The 19,582-nt window shown below is 42.4% G+C and overlaps 1 protein-coding gene across 17 annotated transcripts in view; it reads right to left on the reverse strand.

Annotated features, from left to right (window-relative positions):
• The window catches only part of EPN3 (epsin 3), a 39,290-nt gene extending 22,599 nt beyond the window's left edge, over positions 1-16,691 (reverse strand). For 8 of the 17 annotated variants that reach the window (XM_034413008.3, XM_087887157.1, XM_087887152.1 and 5 more), the window contains exons 1-3: positions 15,720-16,657; positions 6,186-6,920; positions 2,449-2,567 (exon numbers count right to left, since the gene is read on the reverse strand). In XM_034413008.3, the coding sequence (XP_034268899.2) occupies positions 2,449-2,567; positions 6,186-6,786 (720 nt within the window). In that variant the 5' untranslated portion in view covers positions 6,787-6,920; positions 15,720-16,657. Of the gene's footprint in view, positions 1-2,448; positions 2,568-6,185; positions 6,921-15,719 lie in introns of all 17 variants that reach the window. The other 9 variants (XM_087887154.1, XM_087887156.1, XM_034413006.3 and 6 more) reach the window with 4 other exon arrangements.
• Between the last annotated feature and the right edge of the window lie 2,891 nt (positions 16,692-19,582).

Raw genomic sequence — 19,582 nt, forward strand, 5'->3', positions numbered from 1 at the left:
CTACAGTCTTATAAAATAAAGCCAATAATACTTTATAACCTCCCTCTCTTCTGAAAATGATTTTTAGAAATGCAGGAGGAGGAAGGAAAGAAATGCATGTTCTACAGTCTTCCCTTCTACTCATAGAACACTTATTGTTATGCCTTATCTTCAGGGAATAGCATTTTGAAAAGTGGGAAGAGGAAGACCTTGATATGTTCTTTATTTTTCTTAATGACATTGCTAGAGGACATTCATGATAAAAGAATAAAAGGGAGGTAGACCATGCAGCCACTGCAAAAGCTTATCTTATTGATTTAAGGCACAGTATAACCTACTATTACCAGGTGACTCTGCATGTATTAGCATACAAGACAAAAGATAGTTAAATCAACAAACTGTTAATACCCCTTGATGATATCTGGAATTATTTTGCTTACCTTAACCAGTCTTAAGAAAATCAAAACCCAAATTCAACAAGGTTGCAGACAGTGATATTCCAAAACTATCTGCCTTGCCCACATTCAGTGTTGATCCAAATACTGGGGCAGGGTCAAAAAGACAAGATGGCAAGCACCCATGGGATAAAGCCTTGTCCCTTCTTCATGTGTGCCACATGCATGCAAAAAAGGGTGGACATTCAATTATGCAAGTGATACCAGCTTGACTTTTCTGACAAATACTCCACCCAGATGCCCCTGGCTCTGAGACAATCTTTTTAGCTGTCCTCAAGCCCTGTTGCCTTCAGTCCTACCCTACCCAAAATACTCAAAGGGCACACCTGAAAGACACTAGGCTTAACAAAGCAACCACATCTGACTCACTGGACTTAAGAAAAAATTTGGGAATTAAGAACGGTTAAGCAGTGGATTAGTCTATCTAGATCATCATTGGACTTCATCTTGCTGTAGGTTTTCAAATATAATCCTGCACTCAGCACTGAGTTGATTTATATGATCCCTTCAAATTGTTACATTCTATGGTTCTGTGTAACACTTACTACATCTTCCAGGTGCCAATACTGGAATTAAATTTGCCTTCCTCATGTATTTTACGGTAGTTATTTAATTACATTTATCAATCACTTTCCTACTTGTATCAGCATTTATGGCAGCTGTAACCAAATAAACAAATACACAAAATTCAAAGCATAAAATCAATACAATTAAAATCAGGCATAATAGCTTCTACAATACCTTGTAACTGCATCCCTACGTTCTGTTACAGGTAGTCCTCAAGTAACAATGATAATGGAGCCTGCCCATTATGATTATAAGTCGTAATGGTCATAAAATGGGTTGGTCACATGATTTTACAATTTTTTTTTGCAGCAGTTGTTAAACATACCGGGTGGTTGTAAGTGTGAGCTCTGCAGTTAAGTGAACACTATAATCATTAAGCAAACCCATTGTTTGCTGCGGTGCATTTGTGCTTAAAACCAGAAGTGCCAGTTTTGAGCAAAATTGCAATCTTATGACTGCGCGACTCTGCAAACAGCTGTAAATTCAGCCATGTTCCGAGTACAAAAGTGTGATCATGTGACCATTGGAACTTCCATTTTTTTCAGTCCCCTTTTTACATATGTCATAACTTTCAACAGTGCTAAACAAATGGTGGTAAGTCAAGACTACCTGAACATGGAACTAGCTTTAATTGATAACAAGTAGGAGATACCTTGCTTGTGCCTAAGACTTTATTGGTCCTATTTTGTTACTACATAAATAGGACTCACAACAAAATACTTCCTTCTACAAGAAACGAACTTCTTACACAGTGGAAGAAAGGCCTACTTCGGATCCTGTCAGTCAAAAATCTCTGACTATCAGGATCCAGAAGAAGAGATTTCTTTGCTGCAGCACCCATTCTTTGGAACATCTTATCTTCTAAGGTAAGATCTGCCCCCACCCTCCTATCCTTCCACAAGTGCCTGAAGGCATTGTTCCACCAGTTGGCCTGGGGACTCAGTTGGGGGAGTTCCACACTGGAGGCAGCAGCTGGATTAATGACCGATTCTAGCTCCCCTCCCTGCTCTCTACCTGCCCATCTTTTTGGTCACCACATTGGTATATTCTCGTTGTGTTCTTTTTCATTGTTTATTTTATGGTTCTATTATTTTACTTTGGTTCTGTTTACATGCCTTTCATTTTATTACTTTTTATTTTTGTAATCTACCTGGAGTAGCCCCTTGGTGAGGTAATAGGTGGCAAATAAATTTAGCAAACAAACAAATAAATAAGGTTGCTTCCTTATCAAAGTGCACCTGCATCTGCTTCCAACAAGCCAACAAAACCTTCCTTGGGGAATGAAGCAAGACATTGTATTCTTTCTCATTATTCCCATTTTCAGCTTTATTGTGCTTAGCTTTTTGGTCCAGTTCACATTCAACCTTTGTGTCATTGAGTGTGCTTGGTGCTCTCCCTTGGTATTTGCCAGGCACTAAGGAAGCTGGTTTGGAACAAAAGCCGTTACCTTTTCTGCTTCTTCTCGACTCATTGCCAGGGCAAGCTGAAGCTGGAGCTCTTCTTCACCGGTAGTCTGTGGCCTTGCCTGCTCCAGGTCAGAGCTGAACCGAGGTGATGATGAAGAAGCTGAAACCGAAGACAAAAACCAGTTAGTAGGGCAAGTAGAATGAAAGCCATCCAAAATGTGCTCTGAGAGAAAGTCCAGTTGTTTCTATAATGCTTTCTTAGAAAATGGGTGCACAGTCATTGGTGATCTACAGAAGCTCCCCTGTAAGAATATTTTTTTTTAGAATAGAATAACTTTGTCACTTTTATGCACACTCATACACTAATCAGCATACATTAAAATGAAATTTTGTTGCATACAGCTCTCAAAGGGTCACCCCCTCCAATATACATTACATAAACATAAAGCTATCTGTTAATTATTAATAACAATTTATTAAATATATAGGCCACCCAACTCCCAGTGACTCTTGAATTGTCTAGCATAAGCACTCTGAATCCTGCCTCACTTAAATAGGGAGTAAGAGATGGAGAGAAAAAGACTAAGAGGAAGAAGAGTGGGAGACAGAGGATTGAAAGATGGAAGGTCAGAAGAGGAAGGAAGGAATTATTTGTATTTTTTTTTTCAAGGAAATGCTGCCCTCAAGAGAAAAGCAGTCCTCCACCCTGTCCTAAAAATGTTTTTTACAATAATCTCTTTCTGTGCTGATGGTTGTCTCCATTTTCTGCCTACCAACCTTCTGTGTTTTAATTTCATATGATGTCCAACAGTCGAAGACTATGACTAACCCACATGCGGTGGGCAAAAAATGCTTCATGATGGGAATTTTATGCAGTTATATTTTATTTTCAAAACTCCAATCCACTTGTGTTTCTATAGCAACATTTTCCTTGAGTTTGGTATGGGGAACAAAAAAAAAGTACATTGGTACCAAACTAAGATTCGAAACAGCAGTATCTGCAGGGTGTTGCTGGTTTTGTCAGCAGTGTTATAGGGTCACAGCACAAGCCCCACTCCTTTGGGTTATATTTGTGATGTTGTGAGGCACATATAAAAGACACAAGCATTTGTTACAATACTGAGGGACTCTAATCCCCTTTCCCCATCCACACAAAATTCTGTCAGAAACTGTGTGTGTGTAGGATTTAAGGCCCATACTGTATGCCTAAAAATGTGTTCTAGGCTCAAAGGATGATTTTTCTTTCAACATCTGGCATGCTAATACTGCTAATGCTATTTTTCCCCCCACGTCCACATCAAAGTCATAGAATTAAAATGCAATTCTCTGTTAGTTTATTCAGATGGCAAGCCCACTTCTAAGGACTTTCTTTTAGTCATGGACCTCAGAAGCCTCACTGAATATATTCACAATGACTTCTAAACAAAAAAAAATGTTAGTTACAGCCACTCAAGGAATCTAGGAATTCAGACATTTCAATATCCACGATGCTCTAGAGGATGCATGGTAGAAGTGGTTAATTATAAAACAGAAAGTTTGTACACTATATAGAAACATTGAGCTTTTTAAAAATTAAAAATTTTGCAAGCTTACTACTTAGCTTGCAAAATTTCAACAACTGCAGTCTTGCAAGATGAATATGCCCCTTGCTTATTTTATGACTACATCAGCATCTGCTCAAATTCACGGTTCTGAATGTCTTGTTTATTTTTCGATTAATAACATTGTACAGTACTGGGAAAAAACAGAAAGGAAAGAGAGATAGAGTGACAAGAAGAAAGAAAGAAAAGTCTGGGGAGCTGATCTATTTCCCACACAGTTTTGTCGCTATTTCTTAATGCCTAAATATACCATCCATTCCCATTTCATTATTACAGTGTATATCATTTACTGGGGCAGAGAAGCTGATTGTATGAATTACTACTTAAGCTTTACTAGCCACTGGAACATATATCACAGCCAAAAGATCCATTTCATAATATACAACATTCTTAAAAAGCAGTTCTTTGCAGGAATTGACAGATAATGTAGATAATAAAACAGAGGATGACAAAACCTATGCGATTTATATGCTTTGACGAGTATATATGCTCAGCATTTGCCAATAAGAAGAATATGAAAAAAAATACTCATGTGGCTGTATGTGATACCCATGAGTTGTGATATTAATAGTTCTTTTTCTTTAAGTTCAGTGTCTTGTAAGAAGTGCCTTTTAAGACAGAACATATAATTTCCACCTAATTTTCTTTCATTTCCCTAACTCTCCTGCTTAATCTCCACCCTTAGGCAAGGGGAATCTGTGACCCCCTAGATCTGTGATGGCAAACCTATGACATGTGTCAAAGGTAACATGCCATGACATTTTTGGTGACATGCCAATGTTTACCAACACCTGACAACTATTCTCAAAAGCATGGCCCATTCTCGCATGATTTTCAGAGGCTGTGGAGGCCGCATGAGAATGGGGCATGCTCTCACCCAGCCTCCAGAGCCTTTGGAAGTCACACAATCTCTGAAAATCATGCAAGAATGGACTGTGCTTTTGGACAATTTTCATAGGCTGTAGAAGAGCATTCTTCAAAGTCACTTCAAGAATAAAAGCCTTGTGTGTCTCAGGTAGGCCGCAGGAGCCTGTGAATAGAAAGAGAACACTGCCTGAAGGTAAGCAGTGCATGGCAGACCCTGGGGTAGTGCAAATCTTCAGGGACAATGCCATCTTGGGGAATGGCTTTTTGAGTGGCAGTAATGGTGTTCCAAGGACTAAAGTCACGGCCCAGGCCTTTATTTCAGGCCCAGCGTCAGCCCTTCCTCCAAGTGCTGCTGTTCACAGTGGTCTACATGGGGGGTGGGTGGGGGGTAGGAGATCCTTCTATTCTGTTCAAGAAAGTGAGACACAATGGCAGAGTCAATTTCTAAATTTTTGACCTGCGGAGCCCAAAGGCTCGTCATCATTGCCCTAGATATATAGAATTCTCAGCCAGTGCAGTTACCACATAAAGGATGGTAAAAGATGCTGGGAATCTTAGTTAAATACTACCTAGATAGCCATGTACTCTTCTTACAATTTGGTCCTCTGAAAGCTTTCAAAAATGCAAAATGATAGGGCTGTACACCATGGCGCTTTCCCATTCAATCTTATATTCTCCCTGTGATCCAGAAATATTTCAAGTGGAAATATACGTAACTTTGTTCAGCTAAACATACTTTTAGATCCCTACAGGATCAGGGAGTCCAACCTATTAGGATTTATCTAGGATTCTTTAGTTGCATTCAACTGAATGAAACTATACTTTATTCAAGGTTGTAAAAGCTATGTAAAGACCTATAAAAATTCTGCTTAAGGATGGTAGAAACAGGGAAGGTTTGGCTGTAGTTTCATAAAAGATACTGGGGAAAATGTCAAGGAATAAAAAAATCTACACGCTTGGAACAGTTTCTATCCATGGGCCTTTTGAATCTGTGCCCATTCCTACTATCAGCAATCTGTGACCCTCAAATATTACTTGGTACTTGCCAAGTTTCATTTCTCAAGCTCCATTGCGATAAATGGTAGAAATTTGGAAACATTTCAGGCAGTGTTGCAAACAATTGCCTCCAAAAACATATGCTTACATCTTTACATTGCAGTGTATTGCAACTGCTGTTCAAGATGTCTATGAACTTTATTATGGGAACACAAGTCCCCATGAAAGCATTCACAAATTAGACTATACGTTTTCAAGTTTCCTTTGGCAAAGATGACTTGACCTACCAGAGAAAAGTTGGCACGCCCACATACCATTGCAGTACTCACAATTAAAGGAGGATGGAGAACCTCTTGATCTGCTGTAGTCATCACCATACTGTGATGCCCGCCGTCCATAGGCAAGCTGGTGGCTGTTGCTATTGCTGCTGCTAATACCCATCCCTTCAATGGACATCCGCTCTTTGGTTTTCAAGGCGTAGGCTCTTTCCTGCTTCAGTCTGTCTTCATCCTTCAACAGGCTCATCACCTGCTTCACCTTTTCACGAACATTGATGCCTTGATCTTTGCCATCACGGTCTATGTACTGGAACTCCTTTAAAGTCTGAATGGTATACAGATTCTCCCGGCACTGATGAGCCACCTTCTCTGAGCCTGTTTTAATGAGGTAGTCCAGAAGAGTCAGGGCCTTGTAGACATGACGCCAGTTCTTGCCACTGTCATTCAGCCGTCTCCAGATCATACCCATGACCTCTGCAAAAGCCACTGTGTTGAAGGTCAGGTCAGCAATCTCAGACATTAAAGAGCTGGGGGGTCCCCAGGGGTCATTGGAGGTGGCCTCACGCACCTTGATTTCTGCTTCAGAATAATTGTGCACAATGTTTTTCATCTGTCGACGCAAGGCGGAGGTCGTCATGGCAGAACCAGAAAAAAGACCAAACCTTGCAGGAACAAATTATCCAAAGAAGAAAACTTGAGAGGCCCCAGGGAAGAATCAAAGCTTCAGAGTGATTGGTTAAGAAGCACTAATTCTTCAGTTTCCACAATGAGCTAGAAAACAAGTAATGGAAACTGTATTAAAATTATGGTTCAGTTCAGCCATTTTAGCTGATCGGTTGTTTTATTTTATCCAGTCAGAAAAAAAATACATTTCTTCCTTTCTACCCCTCCCCCTCTGCTCCATTTTTCTCCTGTATGTTATGTCTTCAAAACCTAGAGCCGTTCCAGATAGTTCTAAGCCAACCATGAATTATTCAGCTAGAGTATTTGGGCAGAATTTATATAGAAAACTCCTTTTGTTCCTGAAATACCTCTATGCTATTTTTTTTTTCTGAGTACAATTCTGCACGGTGGGCATATTGCAGTGCCCTCTAAATTTACTTTTGTCACCTTGAGGGCCATACAGTACTCTAAAAATGGGTGGGACGAAGCCCTGCGGTTCTGAAGAGATTTGAAGGGTTTTAAAGAGGAAATGAATGTTTTAAGCCACTGCATTTGTTTTACCTTTTATCTCCACCCAGTAAAAACCTTCAAAAATGCATGGTTAGAAAGGAAATTGGCAGCCCGTGTTAGCTTTGGTAATATATTACCTCATGATTTTGATTTTTTTAACACCCAGTTTTTTCCCCCCAAGAACTTATCTTAACTCACATAGTGGTCTCTCCTTCCTCTCCATAACAATCCTACATCATAGGCTGAGAAAAAGAGATGTTCATAGTTATCCAGGTACCTTCAAGATTGAGTAATTGAGGACTCAAATTTGGATGTCACCAGCCCAAATTCAGCCCTTTAGCCACTATGTTATATTGGCCTTCAGCAGGATGGGCCATATTATCAAAGAACTGTATTTCATGGGCAACTATAGTGGGAAAAATTTTTCTGAAAGAAGATAAGAAAATAGCAAGTCCTTGATGTTACAGAAATACATATCAGGAAATCCTCGACTGTGAATCTCAACAAGGACAAGGACTGTATATGTACTGTGATATGCTGAAGCCAGCCCATACTGGTTCATGAAAGCCAATTGTTACATTTTTATGGAATTTTGCAAGTCACACGGATTAGCTGTTTGGTGGCTAGCAAGATGGGGAAGTGGCAGCAATGGACCAGAACTGGTTGTTATACATTTACTGGCACACCATTGTACTGCACATAATAGCTTTCTTTCATAGTAGGCAGTCTCAAAAAGAATAATTATATTATCCACCAAAAGAGATCTACATGCCAAATTAAGGATCCATCTGTGCAAAGAGTGAGCTGTGAATAAACACTGCCATTTACACTATGATCAAGGTCTCACTGAAATGATTGAACAGATTTCTGCTTCAAATAAGAATGCCAATCTTTATCCGAAGCCCTTTTTTCATATTGTGAAAGCTGGATGAAAACATATTATGGTTTTCTACTTTAGGTTTTTCTGAGTAAAGTGGATAAGATATCCAAAATAGTTTGGAATCAGGTTTACAGGTAGTAATAAGACATCACACCAAATCATTTGGCATCTGTATAATTCAACATAGCATGCATGTTGTGCGTACATATTCCATGATACTTCTTTTACTTTACAAATCTAAAGTATCTGAGAAAAAAACCAAAGCATGTATTCAAGTTTCCTCAATGTAACACAAAAATAAATTATGATCTACAAAAGCCAGATTATGTTTTACACTCCTAAAATCTTACAAAATACAGTACAGCTAAAACATTTATTTAAAAATCGGCATCTTTTTTTATTGTTAAAAAGGCTAAATTCACTATGAACATTTTTAAAATAAGAAGACATACGAGTGAGAAAAGGTTTTTTTTAAAAAACCTTTCCTCGGTGGTCAAGGTCAAAATTCCCTGTAATGTTAAGACTACAGTTCTCAGCATTCATCAGGCAGCTGTAGGACAATGAACTATGGAAGGCTGTATTAAATATCTTACTAGCCTGGCACATTTTTACTTGACCTGGTAAAGCACATACCGTAACAGTTTCATTCAAATACTATACAGTAAAAGGGACCATATTTCCCATTTTTATCTCCAAGTTAGTTCTCCTGAAACTTGATTTCTTTCTCTGTATCTCTGACTTCTGAAACTTTATTTGCCATTTGTCATTTCTACATGAATCAAAAGATAGGGATGATAACTGTGCAGTCCCACACACACACACATACATGCTACCCATTGAATTTTATGTAAGTCAACAATGAGATCATGAATTCATACAGACATCATTGCAATGGAAGTGACAGGAGATTCTGTAACACTCAGCCTTATTCAAAGACTTATGCCTAGTTTTCTCAGCTACTAAATAGTTTTTCACTGTATTTGAATCCTGCCAAAATTAAACTCCAAATGATTCACAATATAATCAAAAAACATGTTAAACTCTCACTAACATCATACCCAGCAATAAGATAAAATCAGTTAACACACACAATCAAATTAAGAGTGGCACTGGACTGGTGTTCATTTCCAAAACCTTGTCAGAACAACCAATTTTTGAACAGTTTTATGAAGGTTTTTTTTTTAAATTTGATTTATATGCCGCCCTTCTCCGGAGACTCAGGGCGGCTTACAATGCGCTAAGCAATAGCCTTCATCCTTTTGTATATTTATACAAAGTCAGCTTATTGCCCCCACAACTGGGTCCTCAATTTATCTACCTTAGAAAGGATGGAAGGCTGAGTCAACCTTGAGCCTGGTGAGATTTGAACCTGCAGTAATTGCAGGCAGCTGGTCTTAATAACAGGGTGCTTTAGACCACTGTACTACCAAGGCTTTTTACCAAGTTTACCAGAGTCATCTATATCTCAGATGAGAATTTATTTCCCAATATCAGAGCAGCGATGAAAAAGCACCGTATCTGAGCACTCTTCATATCCCCAGCCAAGGATTCATAGATTTGTATGCACATACATGCATTAAATATCCTAAGCAAGGATTGATAACTTTTGTCACTTTTTTTTTCAAAGGTATAGATAATACATTGGATATGAAGAACCATTCAAATTGTTGCTGCTTGAAGAAGAACTTAAGTAAACATTCTGGGTTTCTTGGATTAAAAAAGAAGCAAAATTGATGTACTAAGCTCCCAATAAATACAATGCATTTATTTTACCAAAGAGGCCTGCACAGGAAAAACTGAAAATTCTTCAACCTTCATGCTATCTAGTGACACTCTCCTTATTATTGCCATACCCTAGCAGCCTTGGAGTTAAAAAACAAAAGCATATCCTCTACCCCAAAATTTAGCCCATTCTGTCCTATTAAGAATGTGGGTTCATCTCCCACTTAGTGACTTAGTAAACAGTGTCAAATTTCTGGGCTCATTCTCACATCCTACTGCACAGACAATTTATATACAGGTGGTCCTCGATTTACCACCACAATCGAGCCCAATATTTCTATTGTTAAGTGAGACATTTGTAAAGTGAGTTTTGCCCCATTATGTGACCTTTCTTGCCACAGTTGTTAAATGAATCATTGTAGTTGTTAAATTAGTAACGTGATTCTTAAGTGAATCTGATTTCCCCATTGACTTTGCTTGTCAGAAGGTCCGTGGGATACACGCAGCACATGAAACCACCCCCCTCCAGTCCATGGAAAAACCTCTCTCCACAGAACCGGTCCCTCGTGCCGGTTGGGGGCCTCTGATCTAGGTAACTCCATGAAACTGGATGAAGAAGGCAAAAGTTGATGTCTGACCTCAGGAGACTTTACTGCTGACTCCAAGTTTGGTAATAATTTAGAACCTTTCTCAAAACACATTGCCCATCAACTGATTCATGTCTCTATCATTACTCTTTGAAAAATATCTCACATGACAGTTATTGGGGCAGCTTGAATGTTGTTGAAAATACAAGTATATTAATTGTAAAATCTAATCGTCAGCCAGTAAGAATCAGATGCTGTCGTTTGCTCTTCAGTCATGAGGTCTCAAATTTTCTAAGTAATATTTCTTTAGTCTATATTTGGAAGATTAGAAAACAGTTACATCTTTCAAAAGTTTGAATCTTTTTTCATAGTTGGGAGACTAACAAGTAACATTTTCCTTTGGATTTTTTTTTTTTAATTTGATTTATATGCCGCCCTTCTCCGGAGACTCAGGGCAGCTTACAATGCGCTAAGCAATAGCCTTCATCCTTTTTTGTATATTTATACAAAGTCAATTTATTACGCCCACAACTGGGTCCTCAATTTACCTACCTTAGAAAGGATGGAAGGCTGAGTCAACCTTGAGCCTGGCGAGATTCGAACCTGCAGTAATTGCAGGCAGCTGGTCTTAATAACAGGGCGCTTTAGACCACTGTACTACCAAGGCTCTTTAACCAATAACGAAACTATGGACAAAAGATCTTCAAATTCTGTATCTGGGGATCATCTGGAATCTTAATTATGTGTACCTCTTAATTGTAACCTCTTAGAGGAGCTTATAGGAAATTCATTGCAATTCAGTAGTTTTGTTTTCACACTTTGCTTTCTTAAATTACTCAGAATTAAATTTACTCGTATATAACATTATTTTCTCCATGACTGAAATATTTTATAGTTTTATAGTCACAGGTAAAACGGCAAGAGAAGCTCCATCTTGCTCCACATGCCCCAAAATAATAAGACCTTCCCAAAAATAAGGCCAAGCGCTTATTTCGGGGTTCAAAAAAATATAAGACAGGGTCTTATTTTCAGGGAAACAGTATGTCTGACTCCAAAAACAGAACAAAAATGAGTCATATCCATTTTTCTCTAGGGCAACTCCAACTTTGGCAACCTACAACCTAGGTATATACCTCCATCCTAACCCAAGGTGAGACATGAGATATCCTTCTCCACCCAAAGGAAATGACAATGAGTCAGGGATGCAGAATCTGGAAATACATGGCTAGCACAGTTTCTTTTAAAAGTCATTTCCCTATATTGATTTCCGTATACAATCCAACCCACTTACTGTTTTTAGAACATAGTGATGCCAGGAAAATTGACCAAAGCCAAGCACAACATTGTACAGAATTGGTACACACCACCAGAAGTAAAAAGAAAAAGAAAAAGAAAAGCCACATATTTGCATAAAATAAGAATAACATGATGCAACTAAATTGACTGGTGTTGGAACTTAATATACTTAGTATGCTACAGAATCACTGGAGAATGGAGAACTCATAGCAAAAGCTAACATACTTGCATTAGCTGCAAAGTTAATGACAGGCCACACAAAGTGGCCAGGATGACTCAGCTGTTGAAAGCCATCAGCAAGTTGTCACAGTTTCTAAGTTGTTGTATGACAGCAGCCCTATGGAACACAGAACTCTGGGACTGAGAAGCATCGAGTATTTATATGGTAGCCATAGCAGTGTTTGCTAATAGTTTAGTGCCATAGTTAGTGTCAGCTAATCCAAAAAGAAAAGATATCGGAAATGGCAAAGTTTGGGGTGTGCTCCTTATAGAAAAATGCAAGGCAGGAAAATAAAGAAATGCACAAGGAGGAGGAAATAAATACAGGGATCAAAAACTATATAAAATTGTGTGGGAAAGAGACTGATTTATATACTGTGTTGGAAAATGACAATGGTCAGATTGTTTGTCCTTTGGGTCCAGCAGATTTTCAGGAATGTCTTTCATCACTTTTTACACTTTTAAAAATGATCGGTGCTAAGGATTTCTCCACAGAAACAGCAAGGATATTGCTGGCCTTCATGGGAATTCCAAACCATCAAGGCCCATGATGGAGGCATTTTGGAAATTGCACATCTAGAAGGTGGTAGGTTCTCTATCCCAACTTACAGAAATCTGCATGCAAGATGTGCGCTTCCTTCCCTGCTAGCATGGAGGAAGTTCCAAAAGTTATTGGCAAAGGGTTGAAGAACAAGCTGGAGGCCAAATGAGGCCTTAGCCATAAGCATGCTGGGAAATAAATGAAGAAAAGGGAGTGAAGTATTGAAGTTTGAACCTGAAAGGCCAATCACAGAGGAGCATCTAAAAGAGAGCTTGAGGCTGCAGAAGCAACTAAGTTGCAAACTGGATTCATGAGCGGTATTGGTGGCTCCCAGAAAAAAGCAAATGAGAAGAGGTGGAAAGCTCTTGATGACCTGAGCAGCATCCTACCAAAGAAGATAAACAGCTAACTCCAGAGATCTCCCGAGTTTCTAAAAGGCTATGATAAAAAGTCTACCTCTTATTCCTCCTGAAGCAAATACACTATTAGTGCTTTTGAAAAATAATCATTGGAACTTGAGGAGTAGGGTCAGAGTTTTTTTTTCTAGACAATAGAAGATAGTAGGCACAAGGAGTATTGAGTACACATCCATGTTAGAAATCTTCTAGAGAGCTTCATTCACAATATAAAGAAAATCTAGTAGCAAATATCTGGGATGCAGGCATTAATATGGTACCACCCCAGTTGTAAGGACTGCTTTGGACTGGCATAGACCAAAGCAGAGCACTGGAACATGGGCAGTGTTGATTTCTTCCTATGCCCTGAGAATGTGCAGAATATCTTGTCATTTTAGCTTGCATACATCCAAGATTTAGGAGGGGGGAGGGGAGAATAATGTTTCCACCGAAGGGGCCAGCACGAGCCTTGTTAACTTGTCATTTTTAGCTCTAGAAGCAAGAGGTAGAAAAGAGAGAACGTCTTTGCCTATGAAGTGCTGCCAAGGGTGTTTAAAAGCAGCAGGTTTTATTGAACACAATATTCTCAGAACGCAAAGAGAGAGAAACAGAAATGGTGAGGTAGATAAGACAGCAGCACCAGGCAGCCACATATGAAATTACTGCAGTGACCTTGAATAAAAGAGCCATCAAGAAGGGAACAGGAGGCAGTGAAGAGGATAAGCAGCAATCATTCCAGACTGCCAAGAATTCCTTATGTTCGTGACACATTCCAGAAGAAGAGCTGTCGCCCAGTCAATGGGGAATGGCAGGGCAAACTCTCCTGTATCCTGATGCCAGGTTTTCTCAGCTGCAACAAACCAGAGAAGGCATCCCTCTCATACGGCTCCAGCTCTTTTTTTCTTCCTTTTTTTACATGCAAGGCTTGGAAAGAGTTTCCTGGTGGAGTGGCTCTTCATTTCTGACTTGCCCAATAATATCCTGTCTTATTTTTTTGAAGAATCATCCATATTTTACTCCCCATCAGAGAAAGGAGAATAGCCCTAACTTCAGAACTGGATAAATTCAGGGAAAGCATAACAACGGGAAGAAAATATGGATGGAAAGGACATAGAGAAGAGGTGAAACTTCTTCTCTATGCTGCTGCTGCTGCTGTTCTCCTTTTTCCTTCCTTGGTTGTCTCTCCATAGAGGAAGGAGGATGATAAACTGCATGTTTCTCAGAATAAAGGACTTTTATTTTACTTGGGCATCAAAAGCATTGACAGTGTTGTAAAACCAAGGATGGAAAGAAGCCATTTCTTTTGCTCAGATGTGGTAGTAAATGAATGGAAGCAAATGGCCATGTGGGGTTGTGGAAGCAATTTCTAGCAGAGTACAATCCTCAAGCGCTGAAGGAAAGCATGAAAGGAAGACTACATCACTACATCAAGCAGTTGTCTTTAAAACTCCTCCAAGAAATTCAGGATTTCTGAGAACAAATTTCTCCAGGGAGATTCCTGTTTTCCTCTTCGTTTATTTTGTTTGCCCCCACCGCTTCTCTGAGAAGTCAAGGCAGGAAACCGACTTCCTCATCCTTTAAGGAAGCTGCTACACCGGCATCTAACTCTTTAACAACTTTCCATTGATTGGAAGGGACTGAAGGGACTTTAAAAATTAAGGTGAAAGACTGAAACTGGTAGAGTGCAAACAATGTCGACTTTCCACAGCTGACCCAAAACACATTGCCGGAGAAAGGGACTTCAAAAGGTTTCATAATGCAAGCGAGCAAACCAGTCCTGCTGCAATAGATGCGCTCATTCTGCCAGAGGGGGCTCTGGGCTTCTTCCCCGAGGACTGATGGCATCTCTGACGGCACCTCTGAAAGAGGGACCTTCCCCAGCTGAGGCGCCGAGGGGACACTTGGGTTGACGGCGAGCCGTCTCCTCGGGTCAGGAGCACTCGTGGGTGGTCCCGCTGACGGGCTGCCACGTGGTTCGGGACCCTCGGCTGGCACTCACCGCTCTGCCCTCTGTGCGCGCATGCGACGAGGCGGCAGGCAGCCCAGCCCCACCAGCCGGAACATTACATAATCTTGCCGCGATCCCGATCTGGTCCCTGAGCCAAAGGAAGCCACAGGCAAACGAACAAGGGGTGGGGGGGAACTGGGGTGCCGGTTTGATTAGGAACACACACGCACACAACCTGCCTACCAGCGCGGGGAACACACGTACGCACCTAGGGGGAAATCCGGAGGAGTTGCTGGAGGCAGCCGCTGCCTAGCAGAGGCCCGATCTTTCTAACTAAATGCACCGGGGGGAACGGGAACCGGGGGTGGGGTGGGGGGTGTAAGCGGGGACCGTCGCGAACCAGCGGCCTCAGGACACCACAACCCGCAAGAGCGACCGGAGGAAGGCAACCGGCTATCCCAGGCTGCCCGCCGCACCACCGTCATTCCGATACCGAGTGAGAGAAGCTACCCGCAACCATCGCCTCCTCTCCCTTGCCTCTGCTTTAGGGCAATATCCTCGGCGGGAAAGAAAGAAACGAGGATCTCCCGACGCGGCTGAAAACTTCAAGCCCCGTACTGCGGGGAGCCCGGGGAGGGGGAGGAGGGGAGGGCGTCCCTGCGGCTGAGTGTTGCCAAAGTACTGCTGACTCTCCGGGCGGGCTTCACTGCAGTCAGGAGAGCTCTCGGCGTCCAGAACTTTCCTTTCACTCCCTCCTCCCTTCCCGGACCACTTCTCGACCACCCGGTCGAGCGCTGCCGCCGTCATACCTGCCGCCTCGGGTTCCTGCTCTTCGCCGGGGCTTGGTTCGGCAGCGCCATCGGGCAAGAGCGAGCGGGGTTGGATCAGGTTTGCTAGAGACAGATGCAAAGCGATCACCAACGGAGGAAGAGGAGGAGGAGGAGGAGGAGCTGCGCCAAGGAGGAGGGGCCTTCTCACCTCGGGCTTCGCCGCGCTCTTCCCTCCAGGGCCGAGGAGCCCGGACTGCGGGCGGCAGGTGGCGAGGTCCTCCTCAGCTGCTACCGCAGCTTAGCCCTGCCCAGAGCGAGCCCAACCCGGCATCCGTCAGCGCAGCGCTCCGCGCCTAAGCCGCGCACCGGGTACCTGGCGCGGAGGTGGGGCGCACCGCCTTTCCACCGCCGCGTCAGGCAGGCCAGGTGCGCGCGCGTTCTGAGTGGGAGGAAGCTTGGTCTGCCCGCCACGGTGGAAAGTTGCTCGGCTCGCCGGACGGGACTGTTCGGATAATCGCCGGACCCCCGTGCGAGTCCTACCCGGTGGCTGCAACGTTGCTGCTGGTAAAGGCACCCTTTCTACCCTTTGACCGAACCCGCCTCGTACTTTCGCGCCTTCTCTCTGGAAATCTGGAGCGAGACCTGACCAAGATATTATGAAAGAGGAGCCAAGGACTCGCGTGTTTCGGCGGTGTTTTCAGCGGGCGCGAAAAGGGTAACGTGGCCGGAATCCGGCCAGCCCCTCTCTGCTTTTTTTGGATCGAAACAGGTTCGCTGGACTTTTCGATCGCCCAAAAACCCAAAGCTGCACGCGAGGCCGCCCACCATGCGCTTGGTGCTTTCTCGAGTCTCTTCAGCGAGATTTTGACAGGCGCGGGAGCCGCACTGAAACGGAGGTAAAGCCATTCCCACGAGCGAGGGAACGGCTTTACCACTATATACAGCCTTCCTCGTCCCTTGCCGCCTGCCCCCTAAGCTCTTACCGGGCTCTTGCCTTTTCACGCCCTATCTGAATCGGAGGCGGGTGATTTTCGTGCGCGCGCACTTACTCACTGTACCCGCTCTGTTTCCTCATGGCGGGTAATCCCTTCCCCATGTTCTCCCGAGTGAAAATAAATCTTCACCTTTCTGTGCACACTAAGACTGCGAACTGGCTCCCTTTTCTCACCAAAACTCAAGATGTGAGAAGAACTTCTCTGCATTGTCGAAACGCCCAGTAGAATACAGGGTGGTTGGTCAACGCGCCGGTGTAGGGAAGCGTGGTCTCCCCCACCCACCGACCCCCGGGCCCTACTGCTCAGGAAGGTCCTTAGCTTTCCCTTTCCACTGGTGAAAGTTATTAGAGAGCAGCAAGTCCGGAGAAATCCTTCCGAAGCCAGTTGCAATTCATCTGGGCAATTGGGAGGTGGGGTGTGGAGCTGGATGGGACTGCCAAAGAAGCAAGGCCAGGGAGCCAACCTAGTCTTGGCGCCGGATTTGAGACCTCCTTAAGGATGGCAGGTCTCTTACAGAGACCTAATCAGGATGCAATCTAGAGTGCTGCTGCTGCTGCTGCCCTGGATCTTTCCGGAAAAGTTGGTCAGGCTGCTGAGGATTCATCTGGGCTTTTCCCAGAGATTGCAGTGATTACAGCAAATGGCAAAATGCAGAGGGCACTAGAGAGGTGGATTATAGGGGCCGTCAAACGCAGAAATGCTACCCCTAAGTGTAACAATGCCAGACTTCCATTAATAAGGGGGCAGGATAGGTTGCTCACAGGAAAGTATAATTCACTGACTTTGCAAAGACTGAGCCTCTCTACCAAGGCACCTTTGGAAAGAAGCTATAACATTATGGCTACGGTTATCTTAACCTTTTCTCAGCTGGGGTCTGCAGAGATCTCAGATTTTCTATTGAAACATTTTCATTCCATAGCCCATATTTTTTAATATATTCCAAGCAGTGTTGACTAGAGTGTTATAAGAAATTGAAGGCCAAATAACCAGAGGCATTGCTAGAAGAATACCAAAACTCTGCTTCCGGATTTTTAATAAAGACTGTTGAGGGACCCAGATTGTGGGAGCAATAAGCTGACTAAAATAAAAAAAAGAACACTGCTTAGGGGGGCCGAAAGCGGTACTAAACAGGTATATACAAAAGTATGAAGGCTATTGCTTAACGCATTGTAAGCCGCCCTGAGTCTCCGGAGAAGGGTGGCATATAAATCGAACCAATAAATAAATAAATATTTTAACCGAATGGGGAGGGCATGCTCAGCAGCCCACTGTCTGTCTCTAAGTACTGGGAAAGCCATTTGACCCATTCTCCCCAAACAAATGATTTTGGCAAAGATTTTGGAATACGTGTCATGGCTGATCTCCATTTCCCATCCCTTGGCTTGAATAGGGTATGTGCTTATTAATTGTGATGCCAGTTCTGCAATTAGCAATGGACATATTGTTTACTAGACCCAGATGACAGAATAGAGATCAGACATGTAGAGAGTTGAGACTTAGGAAATTTTATTTAAAATATTATAAAGTTTATCCATGACATCTTAAACATACCTGGAATTATAGAACAATCCAGGCTGGCAATTAGTTAAATTCCTTGAAAAACAAGTTTTATCCCTAAATTTTGAAAATGTGCCTAAATTTATAAATGTATGCGAATTTATAGTTTGCATCTAGGTATCCGATACCTGCTATTTGCACAGAAAAATCAAAAAGCTGTATTTGTACTTTTCAAAGACTTTCTTTCAAAGCAAGAAGCTTGAACATACCAAACCAAAGCAGAAACAGGTTATAGCTCTCCCCACACCCCATCGCTTCAGATTCTGTCAAGATTTCCATTCCTGCATTTTCACAAGGAAAGGTGAAGTAGTAAGGATGGGTTTTAATTACCCCAACATTTTTGGGAGAGAAACTTTGCCAAATATGATTCTTCCAGGAAATGTATATATAACTCTTTTCTTTTAAAAGGTAAAGGAAGGCACCAGAGCACATCCTTTAGATCCTAATCAATAAGGAAGACTAAGGGAATATACCGAGAGATGGTTTAATGTGTTTTCCACCAGCCTGTGAGGCAACACAAAGAATGCCAGCATCAGTTTGCTCTGTATTGATAGCCAGCCTCTACTCTGCCCTGTTAACAAGACAGATAGGTGATGCTTTTCTCTGTTTTATTAGAGACAAATTAAGGTACAGTGATTTGTACCCTATTTTTCCCTCCCACCTGCCAGGCAGGAAAAACAAGCACCAACTGCCTTCATAATAGGAAGGATGAGAGAATCCTCTCTGGAGGTAGGGAGAGCTGGCAACTAGGGGAAGAATGGGGAGCAAGCTTGGTAACTTTCAAAGCAAGACCCTACTCCTCAAGGCGGAATTTGGTAGGTGAACAGCAGCTGTCCCCTCAGGTCACTCAAGCTCTGTTTTCTTTCTGTGAAATTACGGTCTTTGCCAATAGTTGTGAGATGCATCTGGTGGTTGTTGTTGTTGTTGTTTTGGGGGGGGGGGGGCAAGCTCTTCTTCCATTGTGCTCCTTGTCTCACGGCCAGAAGCACTTTGCTGGTGTTTCCCTCATTTCCATGCAGTGATGCTCCAGTCCATTACTCTGCTGCTGTTAGGATGACATGCTCTTCTAGAAAGACACTGATTTCTTTCTAGAGCAGGGGTGTCAAACTTGCACCATCATGTTGTCATCACGTGAGGTATCACAACTTCCCCTCTTCAATAAACCAGGGGTGGGCGTGGCCAGCACATGATACATCCGGCCTATGGGCCACGAGTTTGATACCCCTGTTCTAGAGCTTTTTTTATCCTTCAGGATAATTGGTCAAGGCTTTTTCATTTTGCTGGTTCTACCATTTAGTGGCGCTGATCCATTCTGGTCCTGGAGCTTTCCTAGATTTTAATGATGGTTTC

This window comes from Pantherophis guttatus, chromosome 2, assembly GCF_059756535.1.
Source record: "Pantherophis guttatus breed Tessera chromosome 2, ASM5975653v1, whole genome shotgun sequence".
Lineage (NCBI taxonomy): Eukaryota > Metazoa > Chordata > Lepidosauria > Squamata > Colubridae > Pantherophis > Pantherophis guttatus.